Source organism: Hyperolius riggenbachi, chromosome 10, assembly GCF_040937935.1.
Source record: "Hyperolius riggenbachi isolate aHypRig1 chromosome 10, aHypRig1.pri, whole genome shotgun sequence".
Taxonomy (NCBI): domain Eukaryota; kingdom Metazoa; phylum Chordata; class Amphibia; order Anura; family Hyperoliidae; genus Hyperolius; species Hyperolius riggenbachi.
In genome coordinates, this window is record NC_090655.1 from 75,052,430 (window position 1) to 75,075,209 (window position 22,780).

At 42.6% G+C, this 22,780-nt stretch overlaps 1 protein-coding gene across 2 annotated transcripts in view; it reads left to right on the forward strand.

The window, feature by feature from the left end:
• The first annotated feature begins 19,074 nt into the window (after positions 1 to 19,074).
• The window catches only part of HTR7 (5-hydroxytryptamine receptor 7), a 143,509-nt gene continuing 139,803 nt past the window's right edge, over positions 19,075 to 22,780 (forward strand). For both annotated transcript variants that reach the window (XR_011024240.1, XM_068255119.1), the window contains exon 1: positions 19,075 to 20,094. Coding sequence is in view for 1 of the 2 variants with exons in the window: in XM_068255119.1 (XP_068111220.1) it covers positions 19,568 to 20,094 (527 nt within the window). In the remaining variant the exon portion in view is untranslated. The remainder of the gene's footprint in view (positions 20,095 to 22,780) is intronic.

Sequence of the window (22,780 nt, forward strand, 5' to 3'; positions counted from 1 at the left end):
GGGGGGGGGGGGGGGGGGGTGAGGTTAGAGGGGATACATGCAAAAAGGCACTTTGAAAAAAAGGGTTATGGAATCCTACTCCAAGGTTTCTGCCTCCGTACAGTACAGTACCTTTTTTTGTGATTTCACATTTCTACTAACCTTTGTCACCACCTTGTGGTGAAATCGAGTTACTAGCGTGTCAAAATCAATGTGTGGAACAGACAAACATTTTAGTTAAACTGTAGTAAAATCAGATACTTCCTGACAGGGTCCTAAAGAGCCTTTTTTTTCCTGTCACGGTCCCTATGTTCCAGCGCTGTCACCCCTGTTAGATGATTTCGACCAACAAGATAGGATGGGGATCTACTACAGTGTACCCAGTGGTTGTATAGTGTGGGAACGGGAAAAAAGGGCGCAGGCAGCTAGTGGACAAAAAGGGCGCCACCATTCACTCCCATAATAAATAACGTTTAATGGGCGCCGAGCAGGAAAAAAGGGCGCCAGATATTAATAACGTTTTACAAACGGCGCCAGGAGCTTTTTAATGTTTTATAACTGTGGTTGTGATGATTTACGTTTAGAAAATGCACCCGTGAAGAATAACGTTTATAAAAATACTAAACATATTTATCCTATTTAACTAAAACATTATTTAAAGTTTTATCCCTTACTGTTTGTAAAACATTATTATTCACAAAATAAAGCAATCAGTACGTAACGTAAATTGCAATATATATTTTTTACAGTCACTATTTGTAAAACATTATTATCCACATAATAAAGCGAACACTAAGGGGGGTAGTTAGGGTTAGGCACCGCCAGGAGGGTCTTAGGTTTAGGCACCACTAGGAGGGTCTTAGGTTTAGGCACCACTAGGGGGGGTCTTAGGTTTAGGCACCACCAGTGTGGTCTTAGGTTTAGGCACCACTAGGGGGGTCTTAGGTTTAGGCACCACCAGGGAGGTCGTAGGTTTAGGCACCACCAGGGGGGTCTTAGGTTTAGGCACCACCAGGGGGGTCTTAGGTTTAGGCACCATCAGGGGGGTCTTAGGTTTAGGCACCACCAGGGGGGGTCTTAGGTTTAGGCACCACCAGGGGGGTCTTAGGTTTAGGCACCACTAGGGGGTCTTAGGTTTAGGAACCACCAGAGGGGTCTTAGGTTTAGGCACCACCAGGGGGGTCTTAGGTTTAGGCACCACCAGGGGGGGTCTTAGGTTTAGGCACCACCAGGGGGGGTCTAGCGGTTAGGGATAGGTACAGGGAGGGTTCTGTGTGAGAGTAGGGTTAGGTATAGTTTTAGTAATATTTTAGTAATACTTACTAATGTTTTACAGCACTTATTATGAACTTAGTTATATTTATATCATCGTTATAAACAATATTTTCAGATCTTATTATAAGAAGAAACCATAAATGAAGGTTAATCACAATAAATACAATTATAACGATTGAACATATATTATCCTTTTTTTAATAAACGTTATTTTAAGTTTCACTTTTGAAACAGAGAAGATTAACGTTTTCACTATTGCCGATTTCATACACGTTATTTAATGATTTATAGATTTGTAAAACATTATTTGTACACTAAATACAAAACAATATTATCGTTTACACCCCACGTCCTTTTTTCCCGACGCCCTTTTTGTACGTACGCGTATAGTGTACCCATGTACCCAGTGGCTGTATAGTGTACCCAGTGGCTGTATAGTGTACCTAGTGGCTGTATAGTGTACCCAGTGGCTGGATAGTGTACTAGTTAAGGGCACCGACTTTGACATGGGCGACCAGAGTTCGAATCCTGGCTAGGTCAGTTCCTATTCAGTAAGGAGTTCAAGGCAAGACTTCCTAACACTGCAGGGTGGCCTCTTGAGCGTGTCCCACCAGTGACTGCAGCTCTTGAGCGCTTTGAGTCCGACAGGAGAAAAGCGCTATACAAATGTTTGGATTATTATTATTATTATCGCTGTGCACCTCATACTCAAGCACTTTTTCATGATTTTTTTTAGAATGTCGCTGTATTTATTACCAGTATTTGTGTTCATATGCTGGTTGCTCATATATTTTCTTTTTTCACTGTGTTTTATTGACAAGTTGACCTATTGCTTATATCACTAATGCACTTTATTAATTTGAGAGTACCTAAAGGGACCCGGGTTCTTTCCCTGATGGGAGCTCAAATCTTGAGCACCTCAGTTAATAATTTCTATTAAGGTTCATATTTATTTACACTGAGTTGCCCAGAGCCGGGACAAGGTCATTCAGCACCCAAGGCTGAGACACCAAAGTGCTCCCCTTCATCCCTCCCACCCGTCACACACTGGTTGCTATTAGACTAAGAGGCTCTCCAGGGCCCCCAACTAGTAATGGGCGAACACCTGGATGTTCGGGTTCGGGCCGAACAGGCCGAACATGGGCCAGATGTTCGGCATGTTCGGCCCGAACCCCGAACTCAATGCAAGTCAATGGGGACCCGAACATGCCGCAATATGGCCCCCCTATGGGGTCGCAGGCATAAGGGGGGAGCATGCCCCGATTGCGGGGGGGGGGTCGGAAATTCCCCCCACCCCCTCCGCTAGCGCTCCCCCCTCTGCCCGCTTCCCCATAAAAAAGTTGGCGTAAAGTTAAATATTACCGGTGGCGGCTGCTGCAGTGGCTGGCTGGCAGTGGTGTGAGTGAGGACTAGGAGAAGGAGTCCGAGTATGACGCGTTGAGGCCGGGCAGCGGGCGGTTCAGCGGTAGTACCCTTGTGGTACTTCCGCCCTTTCTCTGACCTCACGTCCTCTACGTGATGACGCATACGAGGGTACGCGTGACGCGTACCCTCGTATGCGTCATCACGTAGAGGACGTGAGGTCAGAGAAAGGGCGGAAGTACCACAAGGGTACTACCGCTGAACCGCCCGCTGCCCGGCCTCAACGCGTCATACTCGGACTCCTCCTCCTCATTCACACCACTGCCAGCCAGCCACTGCAGCAGCCACCACCGGTAATATTTAACTTTACGCCAACTTTTTTATGGGGGAGCGGGCAGAGGGGGGAGCGCTAGCGGAGGGGGTGGGGGGAATTTCCGACCCCCCCCCCCGCAATCGGGGCATGCTCCCCCCTTATGCCTGCGACCCCATAGGGGGGCGGTATTCGGCCGAACAGGGCCCTGTTCGGCTGAACAGGGGCCCTGTTCGGCCCTGTTCGGCCGGGCATTTAGTAGTTCGGGCGAACCCGAACGGTTTGGCCGAACACCATCAGGTGTTCGGCCGAACTCGAACATCACCCGAACAGGGTGATGTTCTGCAGAACCCGAACAGTGGCGAACACTGTTCGCCCAACACTACCCCCAACCCCCTAAACTAGTTATCTGGCTTGCAGTCACTGCCATGTATCCCTTTTTCTTATTTCTTTCTGCTTCATACACAATAGGGGAATGATAGCTGAGTGAGTTGTGCGCGGTAACAGTAAATTCGGGCGCCTGAGGCTAGTGGACAAATCGGGCGCCGCCATTCACTCCTATAATAAATATCGTTTAATGGGCGCCCGATAGGAAAAAAGGGCGCCGGAGAAAACTAACGTTTTAAAAGCGGCGCACGGAGACTTAATGTTTTATTACTGTTTCTCATGATTACACATTATTTAATGATTTATACATTTTTAAATATTATTTTTAAACGAAAAACAGTACAATATTTTTTTTTTACATTATTTTTAAACGAAAAACAGTACTTTTTTTTTTTTTTTTTTTTTTTACATTATTTTTAAACGAAAAAACCAACAGGGGGGTCTTAGGTTTAGGCACCAACAGGGGGGTCTTAGGTTTAGGCACCAACAGGGGGTCTTAGGTTTAGGCACCAACAGGGGAGTCTTAGGTTTAGGCACCAACAGGGGGGTCTTAGGTTTAGGCACTAACAGGGGGGTCTTAGGTTTAGGCACCAACAGGGGGGTCTTAGGTTTAGGCACTAACAGGGGGGTCTAGGGGTTAGGGGTAGGTACAGGGAGGGTTACTTAGGCACCAACAGGGGGGGTCTTAGGTTTAGGCATCAACAGGGGGGTCTAGGGGTTAGGGGTAGGTACAGGGAGGGTTACCTAGTAATTTTTTTTTTAAACGTTATTATACGTTTCACTATTTAAACGAAAGATTAACGTTTTTACAATTGCCGATTTAATGCACATTATTTAATGATTTATAACTTTAAAAAACATTAATTTTAAACGAAATACAGTACAATACAATTTTAAACGTTATCCATGCTTATCGTTAAAAACCCGGCGCCCTTTTTTCCCAGCGCCCCTTTTTAACGTACGCGTTGTGCGCCCCCTCTAACACTGCGCCTAGAGGCTAGAGCCTCTCTTGCTTTGCCTCTGCCTCGGCCCGGCCTGTACCTATCACAATATATGGTAATTATTATAACATAGCTTGCTTTTGCTATAGAGATACTTTTTTTTTTATTATTTTTAGCATTGTGTACAGCATATAGTGAACTATTTATAGATTAAAGATTGACATTATCAGTGTACTCTAGTATTATATATTAGTTGTTTTCTTTTCAATTACTTCCCAGCACTCGCACGCACGGTTTGCAGTAGTGCTGAGGTTTATTTTTCAATGTATTACTCTGAGAGATAAAACAAGAGTTCATAAGTAAGGGGAGATATTTTATTTGTAAATCAACCCCTCTGTAACTAACTGTTCTGGTTGCAATTCTACTTTTGACATTTGAATTTACAGTGTAGGAAATAAACCTTGATTTAAAATAATGTTTAAAACAGGCAATGCCAAAACTTTACCATTCACTCCACCACCAACTTCTCTCCATGTTCCCTCTCTGTTGGAGATCCCTAAGACTCAGCCCTCGGACCTCTTCTTTTCTCTATCTACAATTATGGTCTTGGCCAGCTCATCAGTACCTTTGGCTTCCAATATACGCAGATGACACCCAAATCTACCTTTCAGCTTCTGATTGGCTACTCTATCAACTCAGTGTTCCTGACTGGCTCAATGCTATCCTCCCGTTTTCTAAAACTCAACGTAGACAAGACCGACATAGTTCTTGTACTATACCACCATGCGGTACCTAGAGGAAAGTGTGTTCTCACTTTCCACGGCAGGCAAAGGGTGTATAACTGTGCACTTGATTGGCTGACAGACGCTTGCTGACCAGATAAAGGTAGGAAATTGCTCTAGCAGGGAGTGAGCAATTGTGTGTGTTGCAGTTAGCATTCAGTATAGAGGCAGTCGGGGTGAAGTCCCTAGTGGTGAGAGGTCCGGGGCCCGCCCAAACTTCCCTCTGGGTATCGCATGGTGGTTTGGTGGCCCCAGTCAGTGAGAAAGTCCGGGGCCCCCAGCTGTCGTGTGAACCAGTGTTTATGGTTTTAAATTCATTTTTGCAGCTTCCAGGATGCGAGTGAAAGGTGAGTGGTTAGTGAGGGACCCCTGTGGGAGCAGTGCCTGCACGGGGCGGTACTGCTTGATGACATAATCTTAGATTACGTCCGACCGAAGCTTCCCACCTGAATGCTGCCTAAACTATGCAATCATGCTCGGGGGGTGCATCTCTTCAGCAGGGACAGGGAAGCTTGTCAGAGTTGATGGGAAGATGGATGGAGCCAAATACAGGGCAAACTTGGAAGAAAACCTCTTGGAGACTGCAAAAGACTTGAGACTGGGGCGGAGGTTCACCTTCCAGCAGGACAATGACCCTAAACATAAAGCCAGGGAAACAATGGAATGGTTTAAAACAAAACATATCTATGTGTTAGAATGGCCCAGTCAAAGTCCAGATCTAAATCCAATCAAGAATCTGTGGCAAGATCTGAAAACTGCTGTTCACAAACTCTGTCCATCTAATCTGACTGAGCTGGAGCTGTTTTGCAAAGAAGAATGGGCAAGGATTTCAGTCTCTAGATGTGCAAAGCTGGTAGAGACATACCCTAAAAGACTGACAGCTGTAATTGCAGCAAAAGGTGGTTCTACAAAGTATTGACTCGGGGGGCCGAATAATTATGCACACCCCACTTTGCAGTTATTTATTTGTAAAAAATGTTTGGAATGATGTATGATGTTCGATCCACTTCTCACATGTACACCACTTTGTATTGGTCTTTCACGTGGAATTCCAATAAAATTGATGCATGTTTGTGGCAGTAATGTGACAAAATGTGGAAAACAACAATTCAAGGGGGCCGAATACTTTTGCAACCCACTGTATGTGATTAGATGTGCAGAATACTCTCATGCAGTTGCTGAAATATCAGACATGTCAAAATATTGGATGTATTACTTTCATGTCATTGGATCTCTTTTTAGCATCCAGTAATCTTAATATTTAAACTAAAAGGAAAGGAAGTATAAGCTGTTTCAGAGACGTAGAGACAGAAGTGTCAAGTAGGATTTGGAAAGGTGATACATAGGAAAGACTGATGACAAACAAACCTAAAGTCTGCAATTATGTTGTGAGACTGTGATATATTTCTTCCTGTCCATCCCTCTAAAATCAGTGCAAACATAACTGTTTTCTAAGAATCAGGCTGGGTGCGCACATGACATAACATGAAAGGTGCGTTTTATGTCATGTTTTCATTTTATGTTGTGTGCATTTTTTGTGCGTTTTTGCTGCGTTTTTGCTGCGTTTGCATTTATTTACCGCAGATGCATTTTTCAAGCGTTTTGCGTGCGTTTAAATGTGTCGGCGGCTCATATATACAAAACGCGTATGCGTTTTGTATGTGTTTTTCATGCGTTTTTTGCCATTTCCATTTATGCAAATCACTAGAAAGACAACAGGAAACGGAAATACATCACAAAACAATTGTTTTTGAAAAAACGCATATAAAAACACATGATACATGCATAAAAAATGCAAAATATTGCGTTCCTATTGACTTCCATTAGGAGCGTTTTTGATACGTTTTTTGAATAATATGCAACAAAACCAGCGTTTTTAAAAACGCATGCATACAAAACGCATATGCGTTTTTATATGCAATTTTTCATGCGGCCCATAGACTTCCATCAGCGGCAAAGATGCAGCGTTTTGCGCTGCAACGCTTGTGTTTCTGCAAAGTGTGCACCTAGCCTCGAGCATTCTTGCTCACAGGTGCACATTTTCTCCTTATAGATCTTATTGACACAAACCATCAAGTGCCACTCCAACAAGAAAAGGAGTCAATGCCCCGGTCACTGAGGCGGAGATAATCGCAACGTTGAAGGATACTCCCAGCGGCAAAGCGCCAGGACCAGATGGGTTCTCATTCGAATTTTTTAAAGGTTTAAGGAAAGATATAGCTCCATATTTGGGTAAACTATATAATCATATCTTAAGAAAAGAACAACTCCCCGACACAGCACGGGAAGCTTTTATTAAAATTCTCCCTAAAAAGAACAAAGATCTTTTAGACCCCGGGTCGTATCGCCCTATATCCTTGCTCAACTGCGATGTTAAACTGCTTTCCAAGGTTTTAGCACAACGTCTTGCTATTCTCCTTCCTGAGCTGGTAAAGGACTCCCAGGTAGGGTTCGTCCAGGGAAGAGCGGCGGTTTTAAATATTCGAAGGGTCATGGCTGTCCTGGAGAATGCGCGCTTGGGAGGCCCTTCTCTGCGTCTGGGGGCTATTTTGTCCCTGGATGCAGAGAAGGCCTTCGATAGTATCAGATGGGACTGGTTAGATAAGGTTATGATAAAAATGGGATTTGGCGGAACATTTTTAAATTATATTCACTCAATATATGATTCCCCAACGGCTAAAATAATAGTGGAAGGAGTTGCTTCCTCAGTTATACAACTCTGCAAAGGCACACGCCAGGGTTGCCCCCTCTCTCCTCTCCTATTCAATTTAGCTATAGAACCACTCGCAGAATTTATTAGAACAGGGGAGGTCTTTCAGGGATTGACATTGGGAACTAAGTGTATCCATTGTTCTTTGTTTGCTGACGATATTCTGCTATACATAGGGAATCCCAAGAGAGACCTACAAGGAGTTTTTGAGCTACTAGAACACTTCGGAACATTCTCGGGTCTCCATATAAATAAGACAAAGTCAGAAATCTTGTTTCTAGACCCTCATACACCCCAATCAATAGTGCGGTATCTAACAGAAAATGTGGGCATCCAGATAGCTAAGGAATATATATATTATCTAGGAATAAAAGTACCTAGACATGCAACAAAACTCTATTTTCTTAATTTTACTCCCATTATCACAAGGGTCGTGGTGGAACTGGAACAATGGAGCAGTTTACCTCTGTCTCTATTGGGTAGGTCACACCTTATTAAAATGGTTAGTTTTGGTAGACTCCTTTACCCGCTTCAGACCTTGCCAATACTTTTGAGACACAAAGATATTCAGACCATGACACGAGCCTTTAAAGCTTTTCTGTGGAAGGGAAAAAGAGCAAGAATACCACTTAGGCTTCTACAAAACCCAAGAGAGAGTATTGGGGTTAATTTCCCGAACATTAGGGCGTATAATCTGGTTTCTATTTTGAGGCATGCCAGAGATTGGCTAGGCCACACAAACTTCTTCACGAACACTAATCTTGAACACGAACTATGTTCCCCATGGTCCCTAGCTGGAATCCTACATTCCAAAATAACCAAACTACCAGATAATGTAAGGAAAAATATCTTGCTGAGAGACACATGTTTAGCCTTTAGAGAATTCCGGAAATACATTTCTCTCCCAGGTCACATTTCTCCATTATCACCTTTGTGGTCCTCTCCAGACTTCCCAGGAGGCCAAGGCACAAATATCTCTAGGGTGTGGGAGAAAAGAGGGATAACAAACGTAGCTGATGTATTAGGCCCAGATGCACGTCTGCTAAGTTTTTCCTCATTACAAAAAAAATACAAGCTTCCCAATAACTCAGTCATGGTATATCACCAGGTGAAACACTACATAGATGCATCCATAGGCCCAAAAGCCTCTCTCCCTTTTCATGAGCAATTTTACAAGATTAATTCCCCCTTACAAGAAAAAAAATCCATTTCTGACTTGTACACAGAGCTGAGACTATTTAAACTCGGCGTTGCTCCCCTTAAGCATCTCTCCTATTGGGCTAAAATGTTATGTACTACCACGGTAGTGCTGGCTCCGTTGTTGGAGAAAGGATGGACAACAGTCTGTTCAATTATTACGGCGGAAACATGGAGGGAAATGCAAATGAAAATTATACATAAAGGATATTATGCATTTAACTTTAAACAAACAACAGGAAGGACAGACTACCTGACCTCCTGCCCGAAATGTGCATACTCTTACCCAGACCTCTTCCACTTATTGTGGTCTTGTCCCACTATACAGCAGTTCTGGCTTGAAGCTCGTGCCATGTGTCTGAACCTAACTAAAATACAGAGAGGGAATGATCCTTGGGATGCTCTTTTTCATGTTACAGACCCTGCTACAAGTGATAAAGATATGCCACTAAAACCGCTCGAACATCTGGTTTTTCTAGCAGCTAAGAAATGTATTTTAACGCAATGGGTTTATTCATCTCCTCCAACATCCAGAAACCTAGCTGATACAATGAGCAAACTAATGTACATCAATAAATTTGATGCTGAACAATGTAAATCAAAAAATACAGCTAAATTCTTTAAAATCTGGACCCCATTCATCAAACATTATGTTGCAGGAACGGACCTACTAGCTCTTATGGAACCATTTAAATATACCAAATGGTACCTCACCAGCCATATTGCGGGTACTCTAGGGTTTCTGGATGTTGGTATTTGAACCTCCTTTCATTGTCTTTTTCTACGCTGACACGCCCACAAAATAGAATATCTCAGACCAGGCCTGAAATACATACCTTGCCCACAGGAAAAAGCCAAAGACAAGTTGTGTGGATCTAACTGACAGATTAGTTTGATTAAAACCAGAGATTAAAATTGATGTGATAATGTTAAGATGTGATGGGAACAATAACATCATCAGGATCTGTATGTTGTTGTAGTTTTAGAGAAGGTTAAAGCCATTGCTGTGTTATATTTGAATAGGCACATTCCCTCCGGGGAGGGAAGGTTGATGTAATATAGCACTGGGCCCGGTTTATTAGCCCCATATGGGCTCTTGGGGTTATCTTGAACATAGACCATGACTACACTGGAACCCTCACAACCTAGCAATGGCTATTATGTTTATGTTATACATAGAACAAAGAAAAAATAAAAATAAGAAAAAGCAAAGAAAGCTAAAATATGCAAAAAAGACTTGGACTTTCTGGAAGAAGAACTTTTTTTCAATCACAATATTGTATCTGTTAACAATGCTAATGTTCTGATCTAATGTTATCTTTGATATTGCTGAAATGTACGAACAATGATTGTTACTAAGCTTTCTTTAAATAAAAATTATATTAAAAAAAAAAAAAAAGAAAAGGAGTCAAAAGGCAGAATAAAAAGGCGAAAGGAGAAGAGTAAAGTGTACACATGAAAATGACAGAAGAAAAATTAAGTATACAGAAGAAGATGACATCAGAAGAAAGTAGTATGCAGATGAAAAGAAGATGAAGAAACAGAAGAAGAAAAAGCAACAGTTACATTTTACAAATATTGAAGTCAACAATGACCCCCTTTACCTGTTTAATTGAGACTTGGGGATGGACATTTATTATGAAAGGGTCTAGAATGCTCCCAGATACAGGTGTGTGCTGCAGGTCCGCGCATGCGTGGCCAAGCGCAACTTCAGTGATGTACCAGGCCATCCAGCGGGGGTTCGGCGAGGGAGCGATTGGCCAGAAGGGACTGGAGGAAGCCCTAGGTATGTATACATTTCTTCCCCATCTCAGGTCTCCTCTTAACATATTTCATAAAAACAGTGCGCTAACTTTTTTCAGGGAGTTTCCAATTATGATCATGGAGTTGTTATTTGTTTGAATGAACTTTGTATGTGTTACCTTACGTAGATAATGCATGAAAGTTTTCATTTTGGCCACTTACTGTCCATTTTTGTATATATTGTAATCTCAAATAATAGACATCTCATGGTGGGAATACACTATGAGATTTTTTGGCAGATAGATGGTTCGATAGATCATTTCCGACAGGTCCGATCTTATTTTCGATCGAAAGTAAATCTGCTGAAAAATCTCATCGTGGATTCCCAGCATCAAACATTTAAGGACGATGCTAACTGAAATCTACACCCTTTTTTGATGCTGCTGTGGCTGGCAGGGTGTAGATTTCAACTCACCGACACCGCACGTTCTCGTTGCCCCCGGTGATCTCCCCACCGCAGCTCACTCACTCTGTCTCTATAAAGACAGAGCTCTGTGAGCCGGTCAGGAGACGATTTCATTGGCTCCTGACCTGTCTATCAATGTAAGCAACTCCCATTGGCTTACATTGATAAACACGGTCAGGAGCCAATGAAAACGGCTCCTGACCGGCTCACAGGAACTCAGCCATCATAGAGACAGCAGAGCGGGTGGCCCAGGTTCCCGACGTGCGGCGTGGATGGCGGTTGCGGCGGGTATATTCAGCGATTCATCGGTATTCTGTGCTTTCTGGTACCAGCAGTCTCTGGTCCTTAAGGGGGCAGAGACCGCTAGTACTTAAAGAGAACCCGAGGTGGGAATTACTTATACTATTGGGGCACAGAGGCTGGTTGTGCGCACTAAGACCAGCCTCTGTTGCCCCATCGTGTGTCTCCATGTCCCCCATGCTCGCCGCTATACCCCCCGCATTGCTGGCGACACGCAGCGTGTCGCCAGCTCAATGTTTACCTTGCGCTGTCAGTCAGCGCTGCTCCCCTGCCTCCTCCGCATCGGCGCACCCGCCCGTGTCCCTTCCCTCCCGCTGATAGTAGGGAAGTGACGCGGCGGGTGGCGCCGATGCGGAGGAGGCGGGGGAGCGGCGCTGACTGACAGCGCAAGGTAAACATTGAGCTGGCGACACGCTGCGTGTCGCCAGCAATGCGGGGGGTATAGCGGCGAGCAGGGGGGACATGGAGACACACGATGGGGCAACAGAGGCTGGTCTTAGTGCGCACAACCAGCCTCTGTGCCCCAATAGTAAAAGTAATTCCCACCTCGGGTTCTCTTTAAAGGACCTCTGTCATGAAAATCTTAAAATTTAAAATACATGTAAACATACACAAATAAGAAGTATGTTTCTTCCAGAGTATACTTTTTCTTACAGAGTATTACTTTTCTCCGATGTTGCTGTCACTTATAGTAAGTAATAGAAATCTTACACTACCGACAAATTTTGGACTAGCCCATCTTCTCATGGGGGGTTCTCAGGGTTTTTTTTTTTTTTTTTAAAAGCACTTAGTAAATGGCAGTTGCTCCGTCCAACTGTAAAAAAGTGTGCAGCGAGCAGGGAGGCTGGCCAGCATCTTTGTATAAATCTTTTCAGGGAATGTCTTTATAAAGAATAAAGACCAGGCTGAGAATCCCCCATGAAGAAATGGAGTAACCCAAAACCTGTCAGTAATGTCAGATTTCTACTACCTACTATAAGTGAAAGTGAACGTAGGAGAAAAGTAATGTATGGCACATTTTACTCTGGAAGAAATGTACTTCTTATTTGTATATGTTTTCAATTTTAAGATTTTTGTGACAGTTCGTCTTTAAGTGGTTAAAACTATGGGTTTTTGGCTATATGGGTGTTTATTTTAGACATTGTTATATTGACACAGTGCTGTGTTGTAATAGTATGTTGCTATATTTCTTTAAATGTACTTTTCTATGCTACTGTGTATTGGGTTGAATGACAAATAGATAACATTAAAAAAAAACGCAGCAAAGACAATTATTTTATTATGCTGTGAAAAGTCCATGCTTTTAGTCAAATATCCATGAATTAAGATTGCTCTGAAAGCCCCTCTTATCACGGTCAGAAACATGAAATAATTGTTCTCTAAAGGTTTTATGTTAAATAATGTGAAAAGCGACGTGTTTTTCAATACAAAAGCACAAAGGAAAAAAAGAATAATTTGTGTTCAATATATGTCTATAGTGAGTGGCTATGCTATTGCTTGTAAAATACTGAACTATATTATAGACTAATGGATGCATTTACACACACACAAAAAAAAGAGTGTGAGAAAAATTATAAAAATAAAATATATACATATATATATATACACAGTGATTGGGATTTAATATTCAGGACCCTTTCACACTTGCGTTGCAAACCCTCATTGCATTACCGTTTTTTATTGCATGGTGCCACAAAAACAATGCAAGTGCATGGGGCTTTTCAAACTAATTGTGTTGTGGTGCGCTAGAAGCTTCCGATCTGACACAAAGGCTGTAGTGCGTTACTGCAGGCACCGCACTTAATGCATGGAGCCTGCTTTAATGAAAGTATACTGCTGACGCAATATGTGTAAAGGACGGAGCGCGGTGCATCTCAGCACACATTTGCGGACCGACAAGAATCCCAGAGACATACTTCCAGCCCAGCAGTGCACTCTGCTGCAGGGTCATATGATTCTTGTTTTTTTAATGTGTTCTTGGTTCTTTTGCGTTGCGGTGCAATGCGGCAGGAGCATTGCACTGCAATGCAAACAACAAATGTAAAACCGGGCTCAAAGGGTCCATGTAGTTAGAAAAACTACCCACACGTAAACATATTCACACGTTTGGCACTGATAGTACAGTTAGTAGCATCAGTTATCTGATCCATGTTAGTATAGTGGAATGTCCCTTGATACAAGCTCTTTGCAAGCCTTGGATGCAGTAGTCAGCTCTGCCCCTACTTTCTATGCTTTGTTGTCACACACACCACCTCATAGATGGTATATTGCAGTATGGCAAGCTGCAGGACTGGATTTACCATAAGGCACTGTAGGCGTGTGCCTACAGGTGCCTTATGTGGCAGAGGCATCTCCCCTCCCTTCCTAAATGTCTCCTCTCTCAGCAGAGCCGGAGGGCAATGTCACCCCCCTCACTTGCCTTTAGTCCGGCAGCCTCAGGCAGGTAGGGAGGGGCGGAGATTAGAGCCGAGGCTTAATCAGGGCCTCCTGTGAAAGAGTGTTGCGTGGTGAGCACTGTGGGAATTGGGTCCTCCCTGCACCGCACCCACTCTGGCCACACACACTGCCATTTGTCGCCTGCTCCTCTCGTCTTGGTAGGGGGTGGCCTTGAGGCAATGTAAGGTGGTGACTTAGTTGTGTTTAGCCTGTGATCATGTGTAGCCCCGCCTCCAATTGTTTGTAGCCTGTTTTGTATGGTAACTAGGGCCATATATATAATTATTTTAAAAAATTATTATTAAAGTACAAGGGTCCTTGCTATATTTTGCTGGGCAGGCCCACACTTTGATTTTCACTACTGCTAGGTTCATGTACATTTAGCTCTTTATGTGATATAAGAAAATAAGGGCTGGGATTGGGTTTGTGGCCTGTGTTGAGAGGAAGAGTTTAGGGCACTAAAATCTCTGTGCCTACAAGCTACTGAAGTGTAAATCTGGCCCTGGCAAGCTGTGTTACAGTGCGGTCATTACATCACCCCGCAACGCACCACTGTGAACCTAGTCTATCTGTTAGATCAGTTTCAAATGACTAGTTATGCCTCTCTGTAACTGTTTTTCTTTAAACTGTAGTTGCAGGTTATAAGCTATACACGCAATCATTACATTAGAGTCCTACTATATTTGGAATATATCATTAAAGTGTTTCTCTTACATGAGAACATGTGCACTGCTGAACAGGAAGGGACACACTACACTGGCTATCCATAAAGCAGGGTTACTGTACATTAAAATATTTTCTCTAAAATGAAGCTTCCCCACAGAATGTATACATTCGTTCAGTGATAACATCCTGTCTCTAGTGGTGTATCCTTGCTTCACATATATTGGTAGGGCTGATTGATATCAGATAGTATTCTTTGGGAAAGAGATTTCATTTTTGTGTTAAGTTACAGAGATAACTTCAGTTCATTGTGCAAAATAACACAAGATTAGGCGTGCATGAAAAAAGGGCGCAGTGAAATAAGGGCCAGGGTTAACGAATTTGGTGCCAGGTATTAACAACATTTTCTAACGAGAATCATCGTTGTCAAGCTTTATTAACAATAATTAGTCTTGCAAAATACAAACGAGAAATAATAACGAATACATATTAACATTAAATATCATTTAACATTAAATATCAACGTTTTTCGTCAATACTGCTTAACCCAACCCTACGCTCACACAGAACCCTCCCCTGGTGGTGCCTAAAACTAACCACTCCCCTAGTGGCGCCTAACCCTAACCACCCCCCGGTGGTGCCTAACCCTAACCCCCCCCCCGGTGGTGCCTAACCCTAACCAACCCCCTGGTGGTGCCTAACCCTAACCACCCCCCCTGGTGTTGCCTAAAACTAACCGCCACCTAGGTGGTGCCTAACCCTAACCACTCCCCTTGGTGTTGCCTAACACTAACCACTCCCTCTGCAGAAACACCCTTTTAGATATATTAACGATAATACCTTTGAAAATGTAAAATTTGTACTTATTAACGAAATAATATGACAAAAACTATACCATTATAAACTTCTAAAATGATAACTACCTCAAAAACTATAACATTATAATGTTATTAACGAAATTTCTCACGGTGCCCTTTTTTCATGCTTTTTTTCGGCATATTAACGAAAATTGCATTAAAGTCTATGCCAGTGCCCTTTTTGTCCACCCTCAGCCGGCGCCCTTTTTTTTTGCTCCCCAAGATTAGTTATAGGACAGAAGCGCCAGAGCAGAGTAAAACATGTTAGAAACAGTTTAAAATGGGACGTAGTGGTGGACTTACCTCCCCTAATAGACTTCACCAATCAATAACATGTTGAAAAATTCTGGATTCAATTGGATCCAAAAATGCACCGTGTTTCATGGGCATTAATCCGCTTCATCAGGCAATCAATAGTATTTGCTGTGCTGACAGTTACTCCTATTGATTACCTGATGAAGCAAGTTAATGTGCCTGTTTTTAATGTTTTTTACTCTACTCTGGTGCCTCTATTCTATAACTAATCAAGTATCCTAGTCAAACCCTGGTGGAGTGGTGCTACCCCGACCCGTTTCCTCAACAGAGAGCCGCTTTTTCACCCGAGTGGATACGGGACTTATCCCTTTACCTGTGAATAGCGATGATCGTAATCAGCTAATTATGATATGCAAAATTTTGCTTAAATGTTCTCAATCACACCTATACATAATTACTATTTGGTAATTCAATTGATTTTGTATAGTCATTAGTAATTTCACATGAAAAAGTAAGAATAGTGGGAATAAGTGGGAAAAAAAGAGAAAATCGATTTTAAAAATGCACAAATTAATGCAAAAATTATGACTGATTACAATTAAAGGTGAAATTAATTAAAATTTTCCCCAAAATTTCACATTGTGATTTTGCATCGTGATTGCGAATTTCATTGAGAAATTACATCTATACAAAATTTGTGCTCATCACTACCTGCGAATACAGTGGTTGCCTTAGCGGTAATCCACCTTTGTGAGTACCCCTTTTCTACTATACTTACTATAAATTGCATTGTGCTAGCCTACTACACCATCTGTTAAGTTTCGCTCCAATCTTTTTATATTAACGAGTTAGCAGCAACATGCTGCATTTAAATGTCCTGTTTGCCCCCGTAATGGTAAACGGATGTATTATTGCAGTGCTCGCTGCTGCCACCACCCTACATGCTTGCGCGCTCGCCTCTTGCGCATACCAATTGGGACTGACACATCTAAAATTGGTGAAGGGGAACGAGTGTTGCCTGAGCCAATCAAAATGCCAGTGAGGGAATGGCTTCAATGAGAAGCCAATGATTACTCTTGTAATAACACAGTATGTGTACTTGTTCAAAGCACACAGAATGGTGTATGTGGGGGGGACATCTAGTGGTAAAAAATAATACATTAAAATTACATTAAATATTCACTTTACACTATATAAATTAAATAAAAATAAATTAATCCCTCTGCCCCTCCTTCCATTGCTACCAACATAAAACACTTGTAAAAAAAAGTGACAGCTTTTTTATTTTAAAAATACATAGTTACGTTAGGGACTTTTTTTTAAAACTATGTACGTCATCAAGGTATATTACTGTTATTTTTGCAAATAAGGCCTTGTAATTATTGATCAAGTACCAAAAAAAACCTAAAAACAGGGACATAATTTAAACGTTGTAATACCTAGGACAAATGGGAAAATACAATGTGGGGGGTTTATTTACAGTAGGATTGTGAAATTCGAGAAATAGTGAACTATTTTATTTTTTTACCTGGTTTTCCCATTAAAATGAATAAAAAATTAAGTATTTACTGAAAACAAAAAAACCTAATTTGTAGCAAAAAAACTGTAAACCCCTGGCAGAGGTATCTAAACAACAGTGTTTGGGGTCCAGCGACAGTTAAATGATTTTATGGGCTACATGCTTCATAAAAATGTATATATTTTGTACACCATGGGCTTGATTCACAAAGCAGTGCTAACTGTTAGCGAGCCTGTGAAAACCCCCTTAGCATGTCTAAACGAGCTTTTGGCGCGCAAGACTTTACGCGCAAGACTTTACGCGCACAAAACTTTATGCGCGTACTGCACAGAGCGCAGGGCGCTCCGTGCGAAGTGCCCATTAAAGCCTATGGGACTTAGCGTGCGCATATGACTTTGCGCGCACAAAACTTTGCGCGCGGTACTTAGCGCGCGATCTGATTGAGAAATCAGGTGCTAACCTACTTAGCACCCTGGTTAGCACGTCTAAAGACTTTAGACGTGCTAAGTAGGTTAGCACCGCTTTGTGAATCAAGCCCAATATATCCTTGTTTGTGCATTTTTTGTTTTGCTTTATTTTCTGTCTTGATATGGATATGTTTGACAGATTATTCATGTTGGCCATCATTCCTACATCAAGATGGACATTGTCCAAAAACAAATGGTCACTCACATATGTTGGGAACAATTACCTGTGTGTGACCAGTATTAATCAGTCTTGCCATAGAAATATTTTGCTGCTGCAGTCCAAAGCAGGTGTATAGCAGGTGTATACTGAATTATTGTCTGCTCCATGCATGGCTTGTTTAAAGACCACTATTGCAAACATTATACAATTTAAAACACATACAAATAGGAAGTACATTTCTTCCAGAGTAAAATGAGTCATAAATTACTTTGGTCTTATGTTTCTGTCACTTACAATAGGTAGTAGAAATCTGACAGAACTGACCTGTTTTGGACTAGTGTATCTCCTCATGGCTGATTCTCATGGTTTACTTTATTTACAAAAGCACTTTGTGAAAGGTAGTTGCTTGGTCCAACTGCCCAAATAGTGTGCAGGGAACAGGCAGGCTGGCCAGCATCTTTGCATAAATCCTTTTCAGGGAGTGTCTTCATAAAGAATAAAGGCCATGTTGAGAATCCCCCATGAAGAGATGGGCTAGTCCAAAATCTGCCGGTTCTGTCAGATTTCTACTAACTACTGTATTTGACAACAACATAGGAGAAAAGTAATGTATGGCTCACATTACGCCTTGAAGAACATATTTGTTAATTGCATATGTTTACATTTATTTTAAAATGTACAATCTTCGCAATAGTGGTCCTTTAACCACTTCCCCTCCCCCGGGATGAGTAACTGCTTCCATGCAAAAGTACCCCCAAAGAAAGCCTAATTAATGGAGAAAAAAACAAGATATCGATTGTTTTGTTGTGATAACTAGTAATAAAGTTATAGGCTAATGAATGGAAGGAGCCCTGACAGGTGAAAATTGCTCTGGTTTTAAGGGGAAAAACCCTTGGAGGTGAAGTGGTTTTAAAGATGGGGATTTTTTTTTTTTTACCTCTCAGCAAAATAATCAAATTTAAATCATATGAATGTAAAACTGGTGAACAATCTAAGAAACTAATGTTAAAAACCTGTAGACAGCCACATAATAAAAATGCATTTCTATCCTAGATACACATTCTTCAATGACTTCCCAATTCTAACGTATCCATGTGGTACTTACACAACATGGCCACTAGATGTCATCATTGCAGTTCCAATTTCGAATTACTACTCTACATTGTGGTATGATGGGAGCTGATAGATGTGCATTTTCATTCAGTATAGAAAATAACACGCTGCCTTTGAGTTGCTTCTACGACATAAAAGAAACCAGGGAATTGCTAAAATCCTAAGGCAGACAGAAGTGAATGCAGGCTTTTTTGTGTGTGCTAGCCTGGAAACTTAAGCATCGCAAGAAGAAGCACTTATCAGAACTCCCAGGATAACTACTTTCATCCTTTGGAACTTAGAAAAGAGAGAGAACACTGTTGTCAAAGGTTTGTGTGACTGGCTGGAGATTAACAAGACTACGATTTTCCCCACTAATGGCCAGCTATAAATTACAGTCCAACTAGAAGCCTGGTGCTGGAAATAAAATGACCTCCAAGAACCCACATGAAGATATCAGTGGAAAACTGGGATTGCCAAAAATGGTCTTGAGAAGACACTGGGGGCTGATTTGTCCACCAAGGATGTATGGACATTTATCAGCCTTGACTACCTGCTGAATTGATTGGACTGAAAATTCTACCTGATGTTATCAGAACACCATCACTGTTTAGAAGCTGGTGGACCCAGGTTTTGGGTCTCTACCCATGGGCTACACAAACCACAATGGTTATCCTTATCAACAGCAGCAACATATACAGTGACATCAGGTCCTATGTTATAGAAGACTTGGAGGACCTCAGCACCTCTATCATGATTTCTGGATCATTCAGCCCTCCTTTGCTGAAGATCTTCCAAGATGCCACCACGAGTACTCCTATTCCCACCTCCAGCTTTTTAAGCGAAAATGACACCCAGTGTGGGAAGCAGATCCTTAATTATGGTCCTATTGAAAAACTGGTCATAGGAGCCATCCTGTCTCTGATCACTCTGCTGACTATTGCCGGGAACTGCTTAGTAGTCATTTCTGTCTGTTTTGTTAAGAAACTTCGGCAGCCTTCAAACTACCTGATTGTGTCCTTAGCTTTGGCTGACTTATCTGTGGCTATCGCTGTCATGCCTTTTGTGAGTGTCACCGATCTGATTGGGGGAAAATGGATTTTTGGGCACGTTTTTTGCAATGTTTTCATCGCCATGGATGTAATGTGTTGTACAGCTTCTATAATGACTTTATGTGTTATCAGTATTGACAGGTAAGACTTTCCAGACTTTAACATGTTATCTGAATTGCCTGTGCATTTTCACTGCTGTCCAGTGCATTTGTCTAAATGTCACTGACATTTGTAAACCAAAAGTCTAAGAGAGGGGACACTCTTGTGTCTGCGGGAAATACGGACGATTCCTCGCAAGCGATTTTGCACACGATATGTGCGTTTGTCTGCAAGTGAATGCAGGTTTTTTTTTTTTTTTTTTTTTTAAAGTAGCCAGTGTGTCTCAATGAGGAATCCTATGAGTTGTGGAAAAAATGAAGTGCAAGTTGTATTTTTTATTGAAATGCTCAACAGAATCACAGATCCCTTCTGAAAACGCAGCAGGCCTATAGGAATACATTACTTGTGATTTTGCAAATTGTGGAAAAACACCTGCGATTTCAACAAGTGCGACCCCTGCCTAATGCTCCTTCTGCAGGTGCGCAGGAAATAAGGGGCCTTATAACAAAAATCAAAACTGTTACTTTGTTGTTGTTTTTTTAAATGTAACCAACAGATCCCAGTTGTCAGTGGCGTAGCTAAGGAGCTATGGGCCCTAGTGCAAGTTTTACATTGGGGCCCCCCAAGCACGCTATATATAACAATTGATACGGGGCACCAAAACCTACCAGGGACAACCACAGTGTCAGAGGTGCAAGATGGGCAATCAGGGATCAGTTTGTTAATGATTACCACTATTCAAAGCATCTATAGAAGTGAATTCTATCAGCAAAAGACCAATAAACAGCCAATACTGTAGTCGAGGGACGGCCCCTCTGGCCCAAGGGCCCCGATGTGGTCGCAACCTCTGCACCCCCTACGCCACGCCACTGCCAGTTTTATTGCTGTATGTGTATTTAAAGCAAACCTGAGACGTGTAAAAGTGGTATATTTATACTTACCTGGGGCTTTCTCCAGCCCCATGAGGCACATGGGCTCCCTCGCCATCCTCTCTGTTCTCCCACTATCTTGTCCAGTAATCTGGCCAGATGCGCTCTTCTGTGCATTCATGGCAGAGTGCGTGCCCCCGCTGTGCATTTGCAGCTGGGAGCGGGATGAGGGCACGTGCACAGCCGCACGTGCACGGAGGAGATCGACTGGCTGTGATTGGTCACATTGCTGCGCGAGATAGTGAGAGAACGGAGTGACAACTTTTACACACCTCAGGTACACGTAAAACTGTGTCATTTCTTATTGTTAAAGTGAACCTCCGGACTAAAAATCTACTCAGCAAAACTGAAAAGGCTTGGTGTTTCTTTAACAGTTTCACAGCATCAGAACTTTGTTTTTCTTACCAAAGCATTATTTTTAGCTGCATTTTTAGCTAAGCTCCACCCATCAAAGAAAATGATGCTGTGCAGAGCATGATGGGATTTCCTATGTTGTTATTCACGTTGCCTAGCAACTGGGAGAGGTGCTCAGGACACAGGACAGTTGGAACTGTGTCTCATGCTCCCTGTCACCTCCTTTCAACCAAAAAGATGGCTGCTATCATGAAATCAAACATTTGCCTGTTCTTTTAAAACAGTGTGGGTAAGAGATTATATTACCTATTTATTTTAAGTAACATAATTAATGTAACTTAATGACAGTATGTTTGTTTAGGCTGGAGTTCCTCTTTAAGCACTTGTTTACAGTGGTGCAAAGTATCCTATAGCGACATTCACAGTGCGGCGGGTGCACTGTGGTACAACAGCATGCGGTATGGTAATGCACTGCATAGAGTTCGTTACCGCAGCCTCTATCATAGGCCTTTGTTTGCATGAGAACATTGTTGTAGAAGTTTCCCTATGGTAATGTAAACCTATACTTAAAGGAGTTCTGTGGAGGGGTTAAAAAACAAAAGCCGACCCTTACCTGGGGCTTCTATCGGTCCCCTGCAGCTGTCATGTCCTCCTACGAGCCTTTTTGCCGTTCTTATAATCCATCTAGCACGATTTGCTCTCGGCCAGTGAGATACTGCGCTTTACCACTCTCAACATATTGAGGCTGTTACATTCCATTTATATGCATAGTTTTGCATAGGCTGCAATTTGCGTCCAGTACAATGTGTATACTTCTGGACGCATTATGCCCTAATCGAGTTGCCCCACTTACCTCTATATACTCTACACTTAGATGTGTTACTTATACATGATTTGTGGTGTGGTCGGAATTTTTGGTTGCTTTGTACGCATGTGTGTTGGGACCATACAGTCTCGTAGGACGGGGGCGTGGCGTCTGGCGGTGACGCGTCAGGAGGAGGACTGCCTTGGCACTTCCTCCCCTTGGAGCGCACGCGTCCCCTTCCGGCGCCGCGCTCCGCCCCCGATGCTGGATTGGTTCCTGTTTTGTATTAGAGTGTATGGATGGAAAGCTGAGGACACGCCTTCTGATGATGCCGGATGTCCGGCGAAACTAGTAAGGGCTGTGTGCTCTGAGGGACGCCATTCCGCCACGCTGTGTCCACCGGCTCCCCGCAAGACCACCTAGGTGACCCTCTGTTCATCACGGGTTGCAGCCACATCAGCACAGACCTGCTCTCATTACAGGCCCTGACAGTGGATGGCATCCGGGCTTATTGATTGATTGTTGGAACAATCCTTGCAACTGGGATATGCTCGTGGTCCTGTGACAGGCCCATTGAGGGATGCTAAGGCAATAGTGGACATTGACTGCATATCTGGGGCTTCGCCTTCATCTTACGCCA